This window comes from Pelodiscus sinensis, chromosome 6, assembly GCF_052426305.1.
Source record: "Pelodiscus sinensis isolate ZL-2025 chromosome 6, ASM5242630v1, whole genome shotgun sequence".
NCBI lineage: Eukaryota > Metazoa > Chordata > Testudines > Trionychidae > Pelodiscus > Pelodiscus sinensis.
This window is the reverse complement of record NC_143057.1, coordinates 41428790-41452399: the sequence shown is the minus strand read 5'-3', so window position 1 is coordinate 41452399 and position 23610 is coordinate 41428790. Positions and strand designations below refer to the sequence as shown.

The 23610-nt window shown below is 43.0% G+C and overlaps 1 protein-coding gene across 2 annotated transcripts in view; it reads left to right on the top strand.

Moving 5' to 3' along the window:
* Positions 1–23610, top strand: part of KIF27 (kinesin family member 27) — a 60447-nt gene that overhangs the window by 8083 nt on the left and 28754 nt on the right. For both annotated transcript variants that reach the window (XM_089779244.1, XM_089779245.1), the window contains exons 4-6: positions 1135–1335; positions 8451–9427; positions 16823–16966. In XM_089779244.1, the coding sequence (XP_089635370.1) occupies positions 1135–1335; positions 8451–9427; positions 16823–16966 (1322 nt within the window). The remainder of the gene's footprint in view (positions 1–1134; positions 1336–8450; positions 9428–16822; positions 16967–23610) is intronic.

Sequence of the window (23610 nt, the reverse complement as noted above, 5' to 3'; positions counted from 1 at the left end):
ATAATTAAGAAGATGTATCCCTTACTAGGGGGAGGCTATTCAAAAGCTTGGCAACTTTTTTACATACATTGATTAAGGGTGTATCCAAGCCAGCCCTGCGCCATTATTTCAAGATAACTAATGTTATTTTGAAATAACTATGCGAACGTCTACACAGCCATTCCATTATTTCAAAATAATTTCAGACAGCTTATTCCAAAATCTGTAAACCTCATTCTATGAGGAATAATGCCTATTCTGAAATAGCTATTTCAAAATTAGGCGTGTGTAAATGCTCCACTTCTGCTATTTTGAAATAGCCCTTCACAAGGGCCATTCTAAGTTATTCCTCCCCAGTGCCTCTTGGGGCTTTAATCAAGATAGCACATCTACATTAGAGAAGCCTGCCTCGGACTAATTTTGAGGCTTCCCTGCAGTATAGAAGTGCTATTTCAAAATAAGCTATTTTGGAATAACTATTCCGGAATAGCTTATTTTGAAATAAGCATTCAGTGTAGATCTACCCATAGTCACTGATTAGCTGGGACAACTTCTCATTTTCTTGGTTAGAAGGCATGAGCCACTCAGAAGCCTCTCATATATACCCAACCAACTTCCATACCGTGGAATAAATAATATCTGAGATCTTTGCTGATATTTAAAAGCAGGAGTTTGACATGGTATTGGTGAGCTATATGTTGGTAGAATGAATAAGAAGTGTTCCTAAATACTGTCTCCTATTTCTGGCACATGGGCACTTATGAACTGCCATTAAATCCTTATTGGAGCAAGAGATACCTGCTGAAATTGAGGTAGTCATTGAGGTAGTCATCAGTAATCCCTGAATGTGAAATGTGGCTTGTGAGAAACATATTAGTCAAATGCATCACTGTTGTAAACCTGAGCCACCCACCATGTTGCTCACTGGTTTACATTAACAAGTAATTTCTTGGAGCTTGAATATGAATCTTGTTAAGGATTGTCAACAAATATTCAGCCATTCAACGTTATGAATATAATGTGACTTTTTGACAGGACTAAATTCTTCAGTTTCATTGGCAGCTTAGTGCTGTAGGCCACAGACTTTTGTTCACATTTCAGAAGTTTAAACTTTATACTAAAGATACATTTACTGCATTTCTGTTTATATTTTAGCATCTGTTGCAGAGGATGAAAAAGGTATCATTCCACGTGCTATACAAGGAATATTTCAGAGCATCTCTGAAAACCATAATACCGACTTCAGTGTGAAAGTATCTTATATAGAGGTCTACAAGGAAGAACTTAGAGATCTGCTAGAGTTGGAGACCTCGATGAAAGATTTGCACATCAGAGAAGATGAAAAGGGAAACACAGGTAATGACACCTATTTGAACTAAAAAATGTATTAAATATGCTCCTATGCCGGGTCCCCCCACTGTACTCCAGCCTTTTTACATTTAAGGGTGGTGTGCAGCAGGAGGACCCAGTGTGAGCCAGAAATCAGCTGGCCTGGCCAGTAGGCTCTTAATACATTTAAGAGGCTAAAGCGCAGCGTGGGGTGGGACCCAGTGCGAGCCAGGATTCCACTGCCCTAGTTCATGCTGGATTCCCCCCCGCTGTGCACCAGCCTTAAATGTCAGCATCTGGGCCTGGAAGCTAACCCTGTTGTGGCTCTGCCTTTTAAATGTATGAAGAGCCTGCCAACTCTTAATACATTTAAAAGGCTGGTGTGTAGCAGGGGGGACCTAGCACAAGCCAGGAATCAGCTGTCTTGGCTTGCGCAGGGTCCCCCCTGCTGAGCTTTAGCCTTTTAAATGTATTAAGAGCTGTCAGTCTCTTAATACATTTAAAAGGCAGAGCCTCAGCGGAGTTAGCTCCCGAGGCCAGGAACTAACAGCGCTGCGGCTCCCTCGCTTATTGACTAATTGATTAGTTGATGGAAAATCCATCATCTAGTTGATTAAACAAAATTTAACATCCCTAATTTATATGCCTGAAGGAATATTTTGTTCTAAGTAAAAGCTTATGAAAACAAATGCAAAATGTTCTTGTTTTCTCTTACAAGGAAAAGCACTTATTAATTACGGCTATTAGGACACAAGAGAGGAGGTTTAATGTAGGAATACATTTTATTGATAAATGTAAATAAAGTTCATATCAAGTGGTCTGATTCAATTTTGTTTTTAAATAGCTGTTAATACATAACAAAATAAATACTGCTAGAGTAGGTGGAAATGATAAAGATCAAATATGGTCCTGCAGATCGTACACAGTACAGGCAGTCCCCGAGTTACGCGGATCCGACTTATGTCGGATCCGCAGTTACGAAAGGGGCTTTTCTTGCCCCGGAGGACGCGAGCGGCGGGACGCCCAGACGCCGTGGTCCCGCCGCCCGCGTCCTCCGGGGCGAGAAAAGCTGCTCCGCGTCTCCCTGGTCTGCTGGGGGGGGAGCCCCCCTCCAGCAGACCAGGGAGACGCGGAGCAAAGCTGCGGAGCACGCAGGCAGCGGGACAGCCCAGACGCGCCGCGGCTGTCCCGCTGCCCACGTGCTCCGCGGCTTTGCTCCATGTCTCCCTGGTCTGCTAGGGGGAGCACGTCTCGGCGGTCCTGCCACCCGCGTCTCCCTGGTCTGCTGGGAGCGGGGGAGGGGGGGCGCAGCTAGTGTCCCCCTCCCCCAGCAGACCAGGCTTTTCTCGCCGACGACGCCTGCGGTAGAGCAGCTGGGGCACTGCCGGGTTGGTCCCGCAGCGCCGCTCCTCGGCGCTACTGGACCAACCCGGCAGCACCCCAGCTGCTCTGCCCCAGGCGTCCCCAAGTCAGCTGCTGCTGAAACTGACCAGCGGCTGACTACAGGAAGCCCGAGGCAGAGTTGCTCTGCCCTGGGCTTCCTGGAATCAGCCGATGATCAGTTTCAGCAGCAGCTGACTTGGGGACACCTGGGGTAGAGCAACTGGGGTGCTGCCGCGTTGGTCCCCGCAGCACTGAGGTGTGGCGCTGCGGGGACCTACCCTGCAGCACCGCAGCTGCTCTGTCCCAGGCATCCAAATTCAGCCGCTGTTGAAGCTGTTGAAACTGATCAGGGGCTGATTCCAGGAAGCCCAGGGCAGAGCAACTCTGCCTCGGGCTTCCTGTAGTCAGCCACTGGTCAGTTTCAGCAGCGGCTGAATCTGAACGCCAGTTCCGACTTACATACAAATTCAACTTAAGAACAAACCTACAGTCCCTATGTTGTATGTAACTCGGGGATTGCCTGTAATTACAATGGTATCTGTGGGATTACTCATCTGAGTAAGTGCTACAATTTGGATCTTTGCTTCTTAGCCTTCTTATACTTTATGTGCAGTTAAGTATATGGTTTCTGTACTGTACGAGATGATATGTTATGCCTTCAATGGCATTATGCAGTAGCTATACAAACAGTAAACACCTTGCCTCTTATTCAAATTTGAATGATTGAGAGGAGAAAGTGATATTGAGAGATACTGCTGGTTTTGTTGGTGGCTTTGAAATGGATGAATGCCAGAATGCTTTTCTCCACCGTGGGAAATATTAGAAAAATGCATTATGGAGGTACTATTATGCCAACGAAAAAATGCATATTTCCCTCTGTTTTAACAGCAAAATAAAGACTCTGGATTTCAGGAAGGCAGACTTTAGCGAAGTCAGGAAGTTGGTAGGAAGATAGTATGGGAAGCATGACTAAGAGAAAAAGCAATTTAAGACAGTTGGCAGTTTTCCAAAGACATTATTAAGGGCATAAGAGCAAACAATTCCACTGTGTAGGAAAGATAGAAAGTATGGCAAGAAACTATCCTGGCTTAACCAGGTGATCTTGATGATCTAAAAACTAAAATGGAGTCCTACAAAAAATGGAAAATAGATCAAATTACAAAGAATGAATATAAACAACACAAGTACGTGGGGCAAAATTAGAAAGGTGAAGACACAAAATGAGCTCAAACTACAAATATATTAGAAGTAAGAGGAAGACCCAGTACAGAGTAGAACTGTTACTTAATGAAAAGGGAAAAACAATAATAGAAAATGTGGAAATGACTGATGTTCTTAATGACATCTTTGTTTCGGTTTTCACCAGGAAGGTTAGTGGTGATTGAACACCTAGCATAGCATGCTAGAGAAAATGATGTAGGTTCAGAAGTTAAAATAGGGAAATAAAAGGTTAAAAGTTACCTAGTCAAGTTAGATGTCTTCAGGTCACCAGGGTCTGATGACATGCATCCTAGATTACTTATGGAGGTGATTGAGCCACTAGCTGTCATCTTTGAAAAGTCTTGGAAGATGGGAGATTCCAGAAGACTGGAAAAGGGCAAATATAGTGCCCATCTATGAAAAGGGAAATAAGAACAACCCAGGAAACCTCAGACCAGTCAGCTTAACTGCTATGCCTGGAAACATAATGGAGCAAATAATTAAGGAATCCATTTGTAAACATCTGGAAGATAATCAGGGCTCGACAAAGTATTGATTTCAGCCGGGTGCCCCATTCATTTGCGGTGTGCACATATGCAATGCGGGTCTTGCACAGTGCGGGGCGGGCGAACGGCTTTCACCGCCATTCGTCAAGCCCTGGTGATAAGTAACAGTCAGCATGGCTTTGTAAAGAACAAATCTTGTCAAACCAACCTGATAGCTTTCTTTGATAAGATACAAGCCTTGTGGATAAGGGGGAAGCAGCAGATGTGGTATATCTAGACTTTAGTAAAGCAGTTGATATAGTCTCGCATGACTGTCTCATTAACAAACTAGGAAAATACAAACTAGGAAAATACAACCTAGACAGCTAAAATAAGGTGGGTGCATAACTAAGGTGGGTTGGATAACTATTGTCAGCGAGTAGTTATTAATGGTTCACAGTCATGCTGGAAAGGGCATAATGAGGGGGGTTCCGTAGGAATCAGTTTTGGGACCAATTCTGTTCTATATCTTCAGCAATGATTTAGATCAGGATTGGGAAACACTTTTTTGGGTCGGGGGCTGCTTTTTGCAGATCCCTTTCTGCAGTACTCCCCCCTAGGCAGTCACTTCCCATTTTAGATATGTGAAAATAATTATTCCTTCCAAAGTGGAGCGCTTGGCATTTGTCCGTACTGAACATCATCCTATTTATCTCAGACCATTTCTCCAGTTTGTGCAGATCATGTTGAATTATAATCCTATCCTCCCCAAAGCACTTGCAACTTCTCTCAGTTTGGTATTGTCCACAAACTTTATAAGCATGCGTTCTACGCCATTACGTAAATCAGGGGTGGGGAACCAAAGGCCCAGGGGCCAGATGAGGCTCCCAACATGCTGGATTCAACCCCCAAGGCTCAAGGCTCCTCCCCCAAGCATCGGGGAGCCCACGCTGGCACTCCAGCTCCCTGCTACCTCCCCATAGGGCTGGAGCTCAAAAAATCCACTAGCCTGGGCCCCATTAGGCTCCGGTATATGAGGGCAGGGGTGGCCAACCCGTGGCTCTTCAAAGAAAAAATTGCGGCAGCTGCACCCACGGCTCGCGGGTCTTAAGGGGGCAGTGTGGCGAAGCGAAAGCAAGGGTTCCGTGAAGAGCTGACGCTCCCCCATCCCCTCTGAAAGACACAGAGCTGGAGTCGTGGTGTCCCGTGCAGACTTCAAAATGGCCACCTTTAAAGGGCAATGCCGGCTCTGCTCTTAAAAGGGCAAACCGTTGTGTTTTTTTCTTAACAACATTTTCCTTCAGCTTTTTGCGCTGTAACGGGTTAGCCACCCCTGTATGAGGGGAATGTGGGGACTATCTTTCTCCTTCTCAGTCAGGGGGCCATGTCAGTGAGAGTTGGGGCTTTTTTTCCTTCTCATTTGTGTGCGGTCCGACTGATTTTTGTTGATACAGCGGCAGCAGCGCAGAGTGGCACGGAGCTCCTCTGGAGTGGGGCCGGAGCACACTGGCTGCTGGTCCCACCCCGGGGACTATAGAATAGTTGACTATCTGATAAGAATTCATGAGGTTACTTGACTATTCAATTAATCTATATTTAACATCCATAAAAGACAATGAGAAGTAATTCTTTCAGTCTACTTTGTGCTGATTAGCCTCAATTGGAATATTAATCCGGGCACCACATTTCAAGAAAGATGTGGAGAAATAGGAGAGGATCCAAAGAAGAGAAGAATAAAAGTCTAGAAGACATGATCTATGAGGGAAGAATGAAAGAATTGGGCTTGTTTAGTTTGGAAAAGATAAGACTCAGAGGGGACACAATAACAGTTTTCAAGTACCTAAAGGGGTGTTGCAAGGAGGAACCATAAAAATGTTCTCCTTGACCTCTGATGATAGGACAAGAAGCAATGGGCTTAAACTGCAGCAAGGGAGGTTTAGGTTGGACATTAAGGTGTCAGGGTGGCTAAACACTGGAATAAATTGCCTTGTGGGGGTTGTAGAATCTCCATCTCTGGTGATATTTAAGAGCAGGTTAGATAGACATTTATCAGGGATGATCTAAATAGTGCTTGGTCCTGCCATGAGGGCAGGAGACTGGACTTGATGAACTCTCAAGGTCCCTTCCAGTTCTAGTATTCTCTGAAGGTATATCTACACTGCATTCCTCTTTTGAGAGAGGAATGCAAATGCAGCTGAGCAAAATTGCAAATGAAGCGTGGATTTGAATTTCCCACGCTTCATTTGCATAATCGCGTCCAGGCGCTATTTCAGAATACCCTTTTTCGAAAAAAGAAACGCTGTCTAGATGCGGTTATTTCCAAAGAAAATCCTTCTTTCAAAATTATCCTTAAACCTCATTTTATAAGGATATAGGGTATTTTGAAATAGCGCCCGGATGTGATTATGGAAATGAAGCATAGGAAATTCAAATTCGCACTTCATTTGCAATTTTGCTCAGCTGCATTTGCATTCCTCTCTTGAAAGAGGAATGCAGTGTAGACATATCCTGATTCTTAATTACAAACAAATTGTGTTTCTTCTAATGTTAATGTGCCACTGCATTGAGCTGGTATGGCTTTTCTGGACTCAGTACTGTCTACAATGTTATGCCTGTGTACAGCACAAAGCTTTTTTTTTGTGTGTGCAAAAAGTACTACTGGTTCATAGTGATGATGCATTTCTGAGAGAGCTCTTGATGGTGCACAGGTGTTTGAACAGTGATCCAGCAATCAATTTTAAACTATTGTACAGGGATCATTACTCTTTCTCAGTACAAATTAAGGATGTTAAGGACTAGTCGACTATCCGATAAGTAAATGCTAAGGATAGTCGCTTCCTCCTCCCCCTTCTTCCTTTATCAGATCGAGGCAGCAAAGTGGGGGGAACAGAGGGTACTTCAAAGTGGAAGCACTGTGGGGAGCCCGGGGTCAGCTGAGGAGTCCCCCGGGCTGTTGTGCATTTCAAAGCGGAAGCGCCCACATGGAGTCCAGAGTCAGTGGGACTTCCTGCTGGCCCCGGGCTGCACATGGAGTTCTAACTTTGTTGCACAAGAGCCCCTACTGGAGCTCTTGTACATTTCAAAGGAGGACTATGGAAGTGCCTATTGACTAGTCGAGTAATCGATGGAAATTCCATCGACTACTTGTCTAGTAAATGAATCAATATTTAAGATCCTTAGTACAAATGTGTGCATGTGAATTTCTAAACAGCAGGGCTTGACAAACGGTGGCAAAATCTGCTCACCAGCCCCGCACTGCGCATGCTCAAGACCCGCATTGCGCATGCCGCTAATGAACGGGGCAATCGGCTAAAATCTACTCGCCATGGGCAAGTAGATTCAATGATTTGTCGAGCCCTGCTAATCAGTCTCCGTGGACCATGTACTCTTCTATGGCAAGTTGTTTCCATTCATCAGTAAAATTGCTTGCAGCAAGTGTTGTTTGATCATATTTATTATATGTAATATTATATATAAAAATTAACATCCTCTAGTCCCATCCTGCAAACAAGCAACTGAACAGAGGGACTATTCACATGAGTAAAAGTATTCACAAAAGGAAGTGTTTTATTATTGCCCATAGACAATACTACAAATATTAAATAGGTATAAAGTGATAAACTTAAGACTTTTGAGAACCATAACTTTGAATTTTCTATTTTTTGTTTGTTTAAAGTCTTCACTATAGGTTTTTTACATTGATTTAAATAAAGTTTCAACAAGCTTTATGAGGTAAAAATGCCTTTTAACAGTACATAAGTATTTTATACATATACGATGAGATTAATATGTTGTTTGTAGTGCTTCCAGTAATATAACATTTTCTTAAAAGTATGTGCTGTGAGTTCATTTACATGTGTGAGCTTGTACACAGTCTTATATCTAATTTTATTTGCTGGATTTTTAATGGGTGGGTGGGTGGGTGGGTGGGTGGGTGATTTGGTGGTTGTTTTTGTGTGTGTGTGTGGATTAGTTTGACTTTTCATGACTTATCTAAACTGTTTTTCTGTAAATCTTTGCTGAGAATGTAGTCTTAACCCATTATTAATATTTTCTTGGACTTGGTATTTGTAGTGATTGTTGGTGCCAAGGATTGCCAAGTGGAAAGCGTGGATGACGTGATGAGCCTTTTAGAAAGTGGGAATGCAGCTCGTCACACAGGTACTACTCAAATGAATGAGCACTCCAGCCGGTCTCATGCTATATTTACCATCAGTATTTGTCAGCAACAACCTGCACAGTCTCTAAAAAATGTAGATGCTGCACAAGATTCATCTCTTAGATCAGGCCAGATCATTGCTTCTAAGTTCCACTTTGTGGACTTGGCAGGATCAGAAAGAGTGACAAAAACAGGGAACACTGGTGAACGGTTCAAGGAATCAATTCAGATCAATTGTGGCTTGTTGGCTTTGGGAAATGTGATAAGTGCTCTTGGAGACCCAAAGAGAAAAAGTGTACATATCCCATATAGGGATGCTAAAATTACTCGTATTCTGAAAGACTCCTTAGGAGGAAATGCCAAGACTGTCATGATAACATGTATAAATCCATCCTCATCTGACTTTGATGAGTCTTTAAATTCCCTAAAATATGCTAACAGAGCCAAGAATATTAGAAATAAACCAGTCGTAAACTATAACCCTGACCGGGACCGGATTGATGAAATGGAACTTGAAATCAAATTGCTCAGGGAAGCTTTGCAGAATCAGCAGGCTAGTATAATGAGCCGTGCTAGCCAGGGATCACAGGACTTGAATGAAGATAGGACTCGAATTCGTTCTCTTGAAGACCAGCTTTCCAAGCTTCAGATGGAGTGTTTCAACTACAGAAATTGCATAGAGGAAGCTTTTCCCTTCCTACTTGAACTAAATGACAATATCAGCCTAACAAAGAGTCAACAAGACAAGCTGCAGGATTGGATCAGCATAGCACAGGAGCTAAGGAAGACAACTTCAATCATGCCACGAACTGATAGTGGAATTGGAAGCGACCAAGAGGAGCCACATCATATCACAATTCTTCAGTTGAAGAGAGAATTAAAAAAATGCCAGGTATTAAACTATCACTTGATAATTTAACTACTAGTACATAAAAGGGTAGCCCACCAGTAGAATTCACATTAGACTTTGAAAGCTTACCGATCCTTATGCCTATCATATGCATTTTATGTAGGGCTTGATCTAGTTAAATAACAGCAGCATTGCAAAATGCTGTTGTCCTGCTCACCTGGGGATGAATTACTCATTTTGATAGGTGATTAAAACATTAATCATCATTGTGGTAGAGGTGAGCAAATAGGTTTTATGCTTGGGCTAGTAAATTTTCATTACAGCTTTAAGGAGGTTGAATTACAGTATGATGATGTCTCATCTGTTAGTTATTTCCTATAAAGTGATAATGGAATCTATCAAATTAACTGATAAATCTCGTTTAATATTTCACCAGTATAATTCAGTGTAACACAGCCACAGAGAAGTTGGTAATATAGGTCTGATGCCAAGTTGTATCTAATCTACAAATGTCATTGTGGAGCCTTTGGCTATTATCTTTGAAAAGTCGTGGAGATCGGGAGAAATCCCGGATGACTGGAAAAAGGCAAATGTAGTGCCCATCTTCAAAAAAGGGAAGAAGGATGATCCAGCGAACTATAGGCCGGTCAGTCTTACCTCGGTTCCTGGAAAAATCATGGAAGGGATCCTTAAGGAATCCATATTGAGGCACTTGGATGAGAGGAAAGTGATTAGGAATAGTCAGCATGGATTCACAAAGGGCAAGTCGTGCCTGACCAATCTGATTAGCTTCTATGATGAGGTAACTGGCTCGGTGGACATGGGGAAGTCAGTGGATGTGACTTGTCTTTAGCAAGGCTTTTGATACGGTCTCCCACAATATTCTTGCCAGTAAGGTAAGGGATTGTGGATTGGATAAATGGACGGTAAGATGGATAGAAAGATGGCTAGAAGGCCGGGTCCAGCGGGTAGTGATCAATGGCTTGATGTCAGGATGGCGGTCGGTTTCTAGCGGAGTGCCCCAAGGTTCGGTTCTAGGACCGGTTTTGTTCAATATCTTTATTAATGATCTGGATGAGGGGATGGATTGCACCCTCAGCAAGTTTGCGGATGACACTAAGCTGTGGGGAGAGGTAGATACGCTTAAGGGCAGAGATAGGGTACAGAATGACTTAGACAAATTGGAGGATTGGGCCACAAGAAATCTGATGAGGTTCAACAAGGACAAGTGTAAAGTCCTGCACTTGGGACGGAAGAATCCCAAGCATAGTTACAAGCTGGGGACCAACCGGTTAAGTAGTAGTTCTGCAGAAAAGGACCTGGGGGTTACAGTGGATGAGAAGCTAGATATGAGTCAACAGTGTGCCCTTGTAGCCAAGAAGGCTAATGGCATATTAGGTTGCATTAAGAGGAGCATTGCCAGCAGATCCAGAGATGTCATCATTCCCCTTTATTCGGCTTTGGTGAGGCCGCATCTGGAGTATTGTGTCCAGTTCTGGGCCCCCCACTACAAAAAGGATGTGGATGCATTGGAGGGGGTCCAGCGGAGGGCAACCAAAATGATTAGGGGGCTGGAGCATATGACTTATGAGGAGAGGCTGAGGGACTTGGGTCTGTTTAGTCTGCAGAAGCGAAGAGTGAGGGGGGATTTGATAGCAGCCTTCAACTTCCTGAAGGGAGGTTCCAAAGAGGATGGAGAGAGGCTGTTCTCAGTAGTGACAGATGGCAGAACAAGGAGCAACGGTCTCAAGTTGTGGTGGGAGAGGTCCAGGTTGGATATTAGGAAAAACTATTTCACTAAGAGGGTGGTGAAGCACTGTAATGGGTTACCTAGGGAAGTAGTGGAGTCTCCATCCCTAGAGGTGTTTAAGTCTCGGCTTGACAAAGCCCTGGCCGGGTTGATTTAGTTGGAATTGGTCCTGCCTAGAGCAGGGGGCTGGACTTGATGACCTTCTGAGGTCTCTTCCAGTTCTATGATTCTACCTACTTGGCTTCAGCACTGTAGTATCAAGTCTAACCTAGTACTTATTAGTAAGCCAGTCCTTCACAAGAATAATAAGAGCTATCCTTCAAAAATAAAAATACTAGATGAGAAGCTGTTCCTTTGTTTTACTTGTCAGATTCCTAGTTGATTGAGAGCTGTAATACTCAAGAAAAAATAGATTAAATTAGTTTCTCAAAGCTACAGGTGTTTTTTCTTGTTATCCATTATTCACAGGTTTTCTTATCATAGGACTTCTTGGGCATATACTTCTATGTTACTTATTAACCTTCTGATTTTTTGGTGCCATAATTTTTCTTTTCAGTTCTTCTTCTGAGGGGAGATTTTTGAAGCAGGCAAGAAATTTTCAGCAGGACTGCTATCTTAGTGGACATGAGAGGAGAACTCTCATGATGGCTACTTTGAACAGTTCTTTCTCAGATGAAGGCATAAGGTTGCAGCCTTTCAGTTTGTAATAGTGCAAGACAATGACCTGCTGAGAGAGAAGTGCTCTCTACCATCTCAGTCATGACTTTCCCTCTTCCTCCCCAAGACATTTACATGATAATCATACATACACTTTTTGGGATGCAGCCTCTTTTAGAAACAATGCTGCAGGTGCAACTTTTACAAACAATGTTGTGTTAACATGCTGTGTAAGCTTAACAAAAAGTACATTAAACCAGCTTTAATAAAATCAAAAGTTAATGGTGTAACCTAAGACATTTGAACCAACAGTGGAAATCTGACTATGGCATTAAAACAGTAAAGAAATGCCTATATAAATTATGTCTTCCAATTGCTTTTTCATAATTTGTTTAAAGGGAAACATGTGCCTCTACTTTTGGTTTCTTTAACTTTGAATTATCTTTCTGGATAATTCCTCAGGATTATTTTAAATCTCCCATTTCTCTAGAGAGTCTAGGCTGTATGTTTAATTGCTGACAAGTAAGGTTGCCAAGCAACCACTCCTCCTTGTTGTTACTGCATGTGTTTCATGCAGGGAGAATTATCCTGTTTTTGCCTCATTAGCAGAGGCTAAATTCGATTTATACAAATAAACAAGAATATAGCAGAGCAGGGAAAATGTTTTATTGTTTCTAGCTCAGTTTGTCACAGTACACTTCCTCAGTGAATGGTTCCAAGTATATAGTCATATTACACTTTACTGGTCCTCAAAAATAATGCAAATCATAGTATCATTCTAATTTTGATCTTATTTTTTTAATATAACCCTATAATTGGAAAAATTAAGTAAGATTTATCAGGTTGTTTTTTCCTCTCTATGCATGTTAAGTCAAATTATTGGGATGTGATAAATGCTGTAGGTTAATTCATTGTTCCCTTCTGTTTCAATAATTAGCATTGTTTGTTGTACTGTTTTCTTAGTGTAGCTATATGTTCTCTTATGTAAATAAGAGTGCAGCTTACTGGCATTTGAATGTAAAATTAAAAAAAATAAGTAAATGGAAAACATACTATTTACTCTCACATTTTGCCTTACACATTTATCTTTATTATTAGATGCTATTCTCTCTACTATTAAGCCAGATCGGAAGAGGAAAATTCTTAGTTTTCATTGATTGCTTGGAATCTGAATGATATTACAGTTCCAGAGTAGGCCAGGAAATTGAACTGCCAGCTAAGTTTTGGAGTAATAGAGACATGTCAGTGTTTTTGTGCATAGAGTCAGAATAAAAATCTATTTTGTAATGGTTCATAAGTCACTTGGATGGTCAGTTTATATAATATTAAAATTTGGCCCATCTCAGCATGTTTGGCAGCAAGAGATAAGTAGAACAGCTGAAACCATGCTAATCAGTGCAGTATCACTGAAATATGACGCAGGCCTGTTCTGCCTGTGGGTGATGCAGAGTTGTATTTTTAACATAGCGCTCATGTAAACAAACCTCTGGCTCCTAATCAATCTCATGCATATTTCACCTAATGTCCTCTCTGTAGTGGTCCCGAGGACAGAACAGGAGCCCTCATCATCAGTTCAGTAGCAGGAGAAATGGAAGGGGCATACATTTTTTGTTTGGGCAGGGGTTGGGTATGCATCTGTGTCTTGTTTGATCTGAGTTGTGAATCATCAGTCCCCATAATTACTAGATAGGACATTCTCAGCCCCCTCTCTGCCCACAATCTCTTGACTTGGATGGTATTTCTGTTTTGAAGCTGTCTCTGGTCTAATTGTCATGCAGCTGGAGAGGGACCTGGTCTTTTTGTAATTGCAGCTGAGGCACTGAACATGCTGTCTGCCAGTGGTTCCCAAACTTTTCGGCATCACGCCCCCTTTTTGATTTTTGAGAAACCGTCACGCATCCCCCTCCCCCAATAGCAGCAAAACTTTATTGAGGAAAAAAAAAGGAACTGTGACTGTAAAACAAAAATAGCAGTGAAAATGGAGGTGAGGGGGTGAGATTGAGATTGACAGGGAGTTGGGGGGGTGACTGGGTCGCCTCGCACCTCCCTGGAATTTCTTCACACACCCCCAGGGAACCCATGCTGTATGCTTTCTAGAAGCTCAGGTGCAGTAGGTGATAGTTGGGGTGAAGTGACTCTATGAATCTGCTCTGGGAAAAATGATTTTTGGGGAGCCTATTAGGTGTCCTCTTAGAGCTAGTCCCAAAGAAGATAGCCGTTTCACCATGGCAACAACATGTCTCAGCACTTTCCTCCAGTAAGAGCATTCCTTCTCAAACTGAGCCGATAACACAAAATAAGTTCTTCTGGATAATTTACATCTTTGAACAAACTTCAGCATAGCATTAATATGAGCTTTGGAAGTTTCATGATCAGCAATATCTCTTGCAACATTTCTCAAATTAGAGTGCCTTTTGATGACATGTTTGTTTTTCTTTACTATGGTCACAAAATAATTTGCAAACATAATAGTAGACTGCATGGCGGTTTCAAAAAAAAATCAACCATTTCTGTGATCCCATTTTTCTTCATCCTCAGAAAATGGGACTCACAAAGACCTCTAAATTGCTTTTAACTTTTAACCTCTCACTCTTTTCTCAATTTTTCCATATTGCCTATGTTTTTTGCTTTGTTTATTTACTAAAAAATATTCTATCATATCTAATTAAATAGATATGATTGGCCATAATTCAATGTCTTCTGGATAGGTTTCTTCCCTTACTTTGACAAAATTACCAATATTTTGTAGTTCCTTTACCACTTCAGAGTTCTCTTGTTCAACTTTTGCAGTCGTTGAGGTATCCCTACAACTTGGCAAGAGATCAGATAATTGAGATGTTTCTTCATTCAGACTTGCTGATTAATGTCCTCTATTCAATACTTTTGAGGATTTTTAAAATAAGAGGACAAACTGGCTTTTTGCTCAGCTTCGTCTTTTTGCCTTGCCTTTATTTTTTTATTTCATTTTTTTTTTGTATCGCTTCATAGTATTACTTCATTATTGCTAAAAAAACTGACCTTGATTTTTAGGCAGGTTAAAAATGTCTAAAAAAGAGCGGGGTGTAGATATGGGTGGGCCGTGTTCTGGACTACCCATTCCCCAATTAAGTTTAACACTAGTGGCACTGGAACATTTTTAATAGTGGGGTGCTGAAAGCCAGACCCTGTCTTTCCTAGGCACAGGTCCAGACCTGGGTGTGCTCCACAGGCACAGGAATTAAGGGTTCAGACAGGGCTGCTCACAGAATAGGCAGGCCCCTGGGCAAGATGTGAGGGTGGCAGGTCTGTACCTCCAGAAGGGCAGGGCCTCAGGTGGAAGGGATGGAGCTGGAGGCACAGTGTCAGGAGCAGAGCCGCCATGGTGGGGCTGGAGAAGAAGACTGATAGAGATACAAAGATCCCCATGGTCACAGATGACAGTTTCAGGTGTCCCAGTAGCCCTGTGCTGGCTGGTTTGGAGATGTGGGCAGAGATCCACAGGTGCTCCACTTGAAGGTGGGGGGAGGGGCACAGTTCCATCGGCCATCTGAGCACACACGCACACACCCCACTGCAGGCTCCCCATCCCCTAGCTGCTCTCCCCCTCACCCACAGACAGCAGCCACTCACCAGATGGCAGCCAAAAGCAGAACAACATTATAGGGGCTGGAGGATTGGTGGGGGAGGGGGAAGAAGGCAGTGCAGCCATGCTGCCCGAGAGAAGCAGCAATTTCCTACTTCAAAGTGCTGCTTTTTCCTGCTGGCTATGCAGCTTGTGAGCTCTCCAACCCCTGGCCGCACCCCCCACATACCTCTGCCGCAGGGCAGCCAAAGTTGGCCACCCTCCCCACCCTGCCACCATTCACTAGGTGGCTGCCAGCAGCACAAACACAGGCTGGAAGGCTTCAGAGAAGCACTGAGTAGCCACACAGCTGGCGGTGGGAGAGAAGCAGTGCTTTCTCACTTCAGAGCACTGCTTTTCTCCAACTGGTTGTGTGGCTGCCCCGTGCTCCTCTGAAGCCATTCAGCCCATGTTTGCGTTGTTCACTGCCTCCTGTTGGCTCTCCTGAGGCTGCAGCCTGCAGGTGAGCCTCCTTGATCTCCTATCCCACCCCCCGCAAACCTCTACTGAGGGATTGCCCCCCATCACAAAATGGCCACCCCCCTGCGCAGGGGGGTTTCTAAACCTGGCTGGACTGCCTGGCCTTGGGAGCCTCCTGTAGTTGGGTGGGGGGAAGGGGGGAGCCATGCCAGGGCACGGTATGTTTCATTGTAAATCTGGTCCTGGGCCGGACTTCCAGCACTTCCGGGAGGCAATGGCTTTGCTCTCTCCGGGTTTCTAAGTAGATCAGATCTCCTTCTAGGGGTTTGTCATTGTCCAATTCTAGGCCATTTTGTGACTTATTAGGGGACCAAGGCCAACCCACTACTCCATTTCCAGCCCAGGGACCCTCAGAATAGCAGTCACGCACCACTATGTCCCTTTAACAAAAGCATTTTCATTCCCTGTACCACTTCCCCACAGCCCCAGCATTCATCAATCCTTCACCTTTTCTTGAGGGCTCTTCTATGTTCAGGCCCGGTAGCTAGCCTGGAGCTCCTTTTCACAGTCCATTTCCCTTTGACCAGCCAGGAGTGCCACTGCACTTCTCTGGCTCCAGCAAGGAACTGGCTAGTCTGCACTGCCCTCCTTTTATACTGATTGGCTAGTCCCTTGTAGTCTCCCCTGACTGACTGTCTGTGTTCCATGCAGGCTGTCTGTGCAACTCATATGGCCTCTACTGCCTTTTCCTGGGACGGGTGTGGTAGGACCCAGGAACTTATTAAAAAAAATCAACAGATGGTGAATAAAACTGAAGAAATAATTAGGGATACTGTGTTGTGAAGACGTACTAGAATCAGCACATCATTTGTGGAGAATCTTCCAACGGTATACCTAGGGAAACTCTGCAGTTCATATCTGCTTTTCTTAATAACAAATGAAGAATCTCTTCATTATTCAGCAGTAAAAATAACACCTTTCCTACCCCCATCTCCTTTTTGTTATCTAGCAGGCTTTAGCTACAGATGAACAAGTATTTGGTCAAAAGGAGCTTGAGATGAAGGTATTACAGGATCAAATACTGACATTGATGCGGGAAAACCAAGAACATTTAGAATCTCTAAAAGAGGCGCAAGAAACAAATACATTACAGGTAAGTTTTCCCCGTGCATATTTTACTGTGTAAGTTTGGTTCAAATAAAATGTATATTAGAATGCAGGAATTACTGTGGTTAAAATTTGGGGCAAATTTTGCAGCCCTCAGGCAAAAGTTATTTTTTTGTCGATGAGAATTTTAACTCAGACTGTTACGCTTAAAAGAAGCATGTGGGGGGTTTTTCAGGGGGATAAGGCAACACGCCGCATTTATTGACATTTATTGATAATATAACAAAGTCTCTCTCTCTCTCTCTCTCTCTCTCGCACACACAAAAATCCTGCTGATGGAATAGTTACCAGTGTGTAGCTCAGCCCAACGTATTGACCAGATAGGTCAGGTGCAAGGGAGGGAGCCAGGAGTCTCCTCTTGGTCTTGCTTAGCAGGATAGAACACGAAGAACTATACAAGACACCCTATCTTTTATAGGCTTTTCCTTCCATGCAGGTCTATGCATTTTGCCTTGTCAGGCCTTAATCAGTCATTCAGCATCACAATCAATCTTCCTACGACATATGGTTATTGGGAAGAAGTTGTTCTCACAGTCATCTGATATCAGTATGCTGACGACCCCTCCTGGGTGTTGTCTTTCCAGCAAAAGTTTTGATTGGTTCCCTATCAAGGGGAACTTGCCACTAGCTTCAGGGTTCATCAGTCTCTGGTAGTCTGTGTCTTCAGTGTGCTTCTGAGGGGCTCCAGCCCCTCCTCTGACCATTTGAGCATGCAGTGCACAAACAATGCATTTAAAGAATTGCTGCATGGAACAATGGGTCCATCTAGTCATTTTAACAAAGTTACAAAGTCTTTCAACATTAAACTTCTTTCTATCTACTACAAGGCCTTGCCTAATACTAACATTACTATGTATTACAATATTCCATCTCTCCACTTTAATATGTTAACATCAAACAGAGCTGGAGCTAAGTTAACAAAGGTGCCTGACTGAGGCCTGCATCTTGTATTTAAGTTTAATCCAAACTTTTGCTATAACATACATTTATTATAACTGAATTATTAATTACGAAATTCAAATTCCATTGCTACAAGACTACAATTTATGCTTTAGATTCCATAACTGTGACCAATTATAAGAAAATTATATTTGTCTAGTTTTATCTAGTGGCTAAAATACAGGACTGGAGAATCAAGAGATCCTGTATTCTAGCCTAGCTCTACCAGACTTGCTGCATAACCTTAGGTGAATAACTTCATTTTTTTCCTGTCCCATTCATAAAGCAAATGCACTGATATTTGCCAACATTATGGGTGAGTAGTGGCTCTTAATTCTTTAATATTCATAGAGCCTTTTGAGATCTTTGGGTGAAAGGGGTTATAGAAATGTTTATTGTATATAATTCCAAAAAGCATGGGCATCCGGTATGCTACGTAGGGGAAGGCTTTGCCTTCCTAAACTGCCAGACATGGTCCTGCCCACACTCCGCCCCCAGAACACCTGTTGTAGGCATTCTGGGGGCAGAGTGTTGCTGCCCCCAGCACCCGCCCTCCCTGCTGCTCTAGGCTGTGGAAGCTGGAGATGTGTACCGCCTGCCCTCCCCATGCCAGGGAGGCTCCGGCTGTGTGGCCGCATCTCTCCCTGGGAGACAGAGAGGCTCAGGCCGCCTTGGACTGGCTTGGGCCATATGGCCTCCTCCCTCCTCGGTGCTCTGGGGAGGTTTGGGCTAGCTCAGGCTGTGTGGCCTTCTCCCTCCCAAGTGCTCCGGGGAGGCTGAGGTGTGTGTGCTCTTCCCCTCCCCATGGTGGGAGAGGGTACACTGTCCCACCTCCTCCCCTCCCTGTGGTGGGGGTGATGCCTCAGCAGAGGGGGCAGGGTTGTAGGTGGTGCTGGGGGCCTGCCTCCCCCAGCCCCAGCTGCACTGACCGCCCATGCCAAAAAGTTCAGAGGTGAAATCTTGGTGCCACTAAAGTTGCTGAAATTAATGGGAGCTTTGTCAATGGGACAAGATTTCAGCCCAAATTTATAGGAAGATTTGTAACACAGGAATCAGAGTAGCATAGTAAAGATACTACTTGCCTCTCTGTTCGGAGCATTTCTTGATAAAAGAATTGTGATGGGTTTAAGTCAATTGCCTAGTAGCCAGTAGGGATGTTAAAATGTGTTTAAGTAATGGTGTAAACGCTGACATTTTCAAAAGTTACGTGCAGGAAGGGAAGCTACTTGTGACTGTGAATGTTAACCAATGAGCCTGTGCTCATCGGTTAATCATGTGCATGGTTACACTTTAACATCTCTCGTAGCCAGAGGTCCATCACATCACAAATGGAACATTCAGTATATTTCTCCTAAAACTGTCTCATAAGATCTACAACTATTACCATTCTCTAAAACATATGAAGAACATAAAGAGTACATATTTTAAGTATGGGATAGTCTGTGCTGTTCTCCTCACACTCCCTTTTCAATCTTTATCCTGTCCTATCTTCCTTTTCTTTCTACCTCTGCTGATGTCCTACGAGCAGGTCACTGAATGATATGACATTAAAAGAGAATATGCCAATTATCTATCATCATCTTCCTCTCTTGTTCCTTCTCTTCCCTTTCTGCAATTTCTGGCAAGGCACAGGTAGTTTTTATCTTGGCTAGCTACACTTGTCTCCCCCTGGATTAAACGCTGATATAACTATCTCAGTGTAAAATCCATTTTGTTGGATACTTGTTTTCATACTTGTTTTCAGTGAAGATAAGAGATGTTAAGAGATTTGCCTTAGTAATACATCAACTCAGTGGCAGACCCAGGTTAAAATTTGGAAGTTCCTAGCAAACTTTAAAGTTCACTAAGCCATGCCTTTCTATTAAAAATAATCAAATCTCCAAAACAAATAGTTTTTTATGGCTGTCACAGTAATGTGTTATTTGATTAATACTTAAAATTAGATTAGAAATGTAAAAGTAAATTGCACTTTATACACATGGTATTATATGCAGATATCATATATTATACAACTAAATTTTATTTGACACTTCCCATTATAAACCCCTATTTTCAATGGCTTATAGACTTTGCAAACCAAATGTTTGGGCTACATTTTTCCATGTTGGGTGTCTGCTTAAGACTGGCTGGCTTGCTTGCTTGCTTTAAATTTCAACTGAAATATTTCAGTCATTTTTGAGAATGTTGTTAGGGGAAAATGTATTCTTTTTCTGTATTAATAGAAATTCTTACAAACGTTTAGCTGAGAAGCTCTACTGCTAGTGTATTTAGGAGCAGGGACTTGAATTTGGCATGGGACTTTAATAAGGTTCAGAAAAGAGCTAGATAGTTTCATGGAGATTAGGTCCATCAATGGCTATTAGCCAGTATGGGTAGGAATGGTGTCCCTAGCCTCTGTTTGTCTGGAAATGGGTGACAGGAGAAGATTCACGTGATGATTACCTGTTGTGTTTCCTCCCTCAGAGGCATCTGGTATTGGTCACTGTCAGCAGACAGGTTACTGGGCTAGGTGGACCTTTGGGCTGATGTTTTGGTATGGCTGTTTTTATGGGATTGCCCTGTTGTTCCTATCTAAAAACATTCAAATCTAGCCAGTTTTTAATGCTTTGAAAATTGTCAGTTTGCACATCATCAGTAGAAACTTGTAAAGCATTTTGCACTAAATAACTCAAAGATTCCAGCTATACTGAGACTGCTTCATTGTAGAGAATCAGGGTCTGAATCCCCTTGCAGCTGCTTCTCCTGGCTCCTGTGGGCTACGTCTAGACTGGCATGATTTTCTGCAAATGCTTTTAACGGAAAAGTTTTTCTGTTAAAAGCATTTGTGGAAAAGAGCGTCTAGATTGGCATGGACGCTTTTGCGCAAAAGCACTTTTTGCGGAAAAGCGTCTGTGCCAATCTAGACGCGGTTTTGTGCAAGAAAGCCCTGATCGCCATTTTCGCCATCGGGGCTTTTTTGCGCAAAACAGTTTTTAGCTGTCTACACTGGCCCTCTTGCGCAAATACATTTGCACAAGACGGCTTTTTTTCCCAAACGGGAGCAGCATAGTATTTGCAGAAGAACACTGACAATCTTACATTAGATCGTCAGTGTTCTTGCGCAAATTCAGGCGGCCAGTGTAGACAGCTGGCAAGTTTTTCCGCAAAAGAAGCTACTTTTGCGGAAAAACTTGCCAGTCTAGATGCAGCCTAGAAGTAAGAGGAGGGAGATTGTCTCCATTGTGACCCCCCTGCTCACACATAGGCAGCATGAGGAGGCCACAGATGTCCATGGATACATCTGTGCTGCATGCTTCTTTTGGCAGCACATAGCGTGTGTGCTTGGGTATCCCTCTGCCCAGCATGGGTTTAAGTAACAGAAGACAGTGAGCCATGACTTGCGTAAGCCTACCCAAGCCAGTGAGCCTCTGCCTACCCAACCCAGGCTTTTCCATCTACATTCTTATTTTTTTCCTGTGTAATGTCCTGCTGCCTTCCACTGCTGGAGCATTTTCCCACTCCAGAAAAAGACTCTGGTTGGGGAGGGGACAGAGAAGTTCCCAACTGCTGGAGCTTTCCCCCTCTGCAGGTGAAGACTCCAAGAGCAGGGAAAGTCTTTGGCAAAAGAGTCACCGTGGCTTAACCACCATGTAAAAGAAGCAGTGAGGGACAAAAAGGTATCTTTTAAGAAGTGGAAGTCCAATCCTAGTGAGATAAATAGAAAGGAACATAAACACTGTCAAATCAAGTGTAAACAGGTAATAAGAAAAGCAAAAAAAGATTTTGAGGAACAGCTAGCCAAAAACTCAAAAAGAAATAACAAAATGTTTTTTAAGTACATTAGAAGCAGGAAGCCTGCTAAAAAACCTATGGGTCCCCTAGATGATCGAGCTATAAAAGGAGCAATCAAGGACGATAAAGCCATTGCGGAGAAACTAAATGATTTCTTTGCTTCAGTCTTCACGGCTGAGGACGTTGGGGAGATTCCTGAATCTGCACCGTCCTTTGTGGGTGATGAATCTGAGGAACTGTCCCGGATTGAAGTGTCATTAGAGGAGGTTTTAGAACAAATAGAAAAACTTAATGTTAACAAATCTCCGGGACCGGATGGCATTCATCCAAGGGTTCTAAAAGAACTCAAATGGGAAATTGCTGAGCTATTATCTGTGGTTTGTAACCTATCCTTTAAATCGGCTTCCGTACCTAATGACCGGAAGGTAGCCAACGTGACACCAATATTTAAAAAGGGCTCTAGAGGCGATCCTGGCAATTACAGACCGGTAAATCTAACTTCAGTACCGGGCAAAATAGTCAAAACAATAGTAAAGAATAAAATTGTGAAGCATGTAGAAGAACATAATTTGTTGGACAAAAGTCAACATGGTTTCTGTAAAGGGAAATCCTGTCTTACTAATCTGTTAGAATTCTTTGAAGGGGTTAACAAACATGCGGACAAGGGGGATTCAGTAGATATAGTATACTTGGATTTTCAGAAAGCCTTTGACAAGGTCCCTCACCAAAGGCTCTTGTGTAAATTACATGGCCATGGGATAAGAGGGAAGGTCCTTCTTGGATTGAGAACTGGTTAAAAGACAGGAAACAAAGGGTAGGAATAAATGGTAAATTTTCAGATTGGAGAGGGGTAACTAGTGGTGTACCCCAAGGGTCAGTCCTGGGACCAATCCTTTTCAGCTTATTCATAAATGATCTGGAGAAAGGGGTAAGCAGTGAGGTAGTAAAGTTTGCAGATGATACCAAACTGTTTAGGATAGTCAAGACAGAAGCAGACTGTGAGGGACTCCAAGAAGATCTCACCAAACTGGTATATATGGTTGTGACTACTTTCTTCCACTATTTGATCTGAGGAAGTGGGTCTGGCCCACGAAAGCTCATCATCTAATAAACCATCTTGTTAGTCTTTAAAGTGCTACATTGTCCTGCATTTTGCTTCACCAAACTGATTGGGCAACAAAATGGCAAATGAAATTTAATGTGGATAAGTGTAAAGTAATGCACATCGGGAAAAATAACCCCAACTATACGTACAGTATGATGGGGGCTAATTTGGCTACGACAAATCAGGAAAGAGATCTTGGAGTTATCATGGACAGTTCTCTGAAAATTTCCACACAGAGTGCAGCGGCGGTCAAAAAGGCAAATAGGATGCTAGGAATTATTAGGAAAGGGATACAAAATAAGACCCAGAATATCTTACTGCCCCTGTATAAAACTATTGTACGCCCACATCTTGAATACTGTGTACAGATGTGGTCTCCTCACCTCAAAAAAGATATTTTGGCCTTGGAAAGGGTTCAGAAAAGGGCAACTAAAATGATTAGGGGTTTGGAACGGGTCCCATATGAGGAGAGGTTAAAGCGACTGGGACTTTTCAGTTTAGAAAAGAGGAGACTGAGGGGGGATATGATAGAGGTCTATAAAATCATGAGTGGTGTGGAGAGGGCCGATAAAGAAAAGTTATTTATTAGTTCCCATAATAGAAGAACTAGAGGACACCAAATGAAATTAATGGGTAGCAGGTTTAAAACTAATAAAAGAAAGTTCTTCTTCACACAGCGTGTAGTCAACCTGTGGAACTCCTTGCCAGAGGAGGCTGTGAAGGCTAGGACTATAATAGAGTTTAAAGAGAAGCTAGATAATTTCATGGAGGTTAGGTCCATAAAAGGCTATTAGCCAGGGGATAAAATGGTGTCC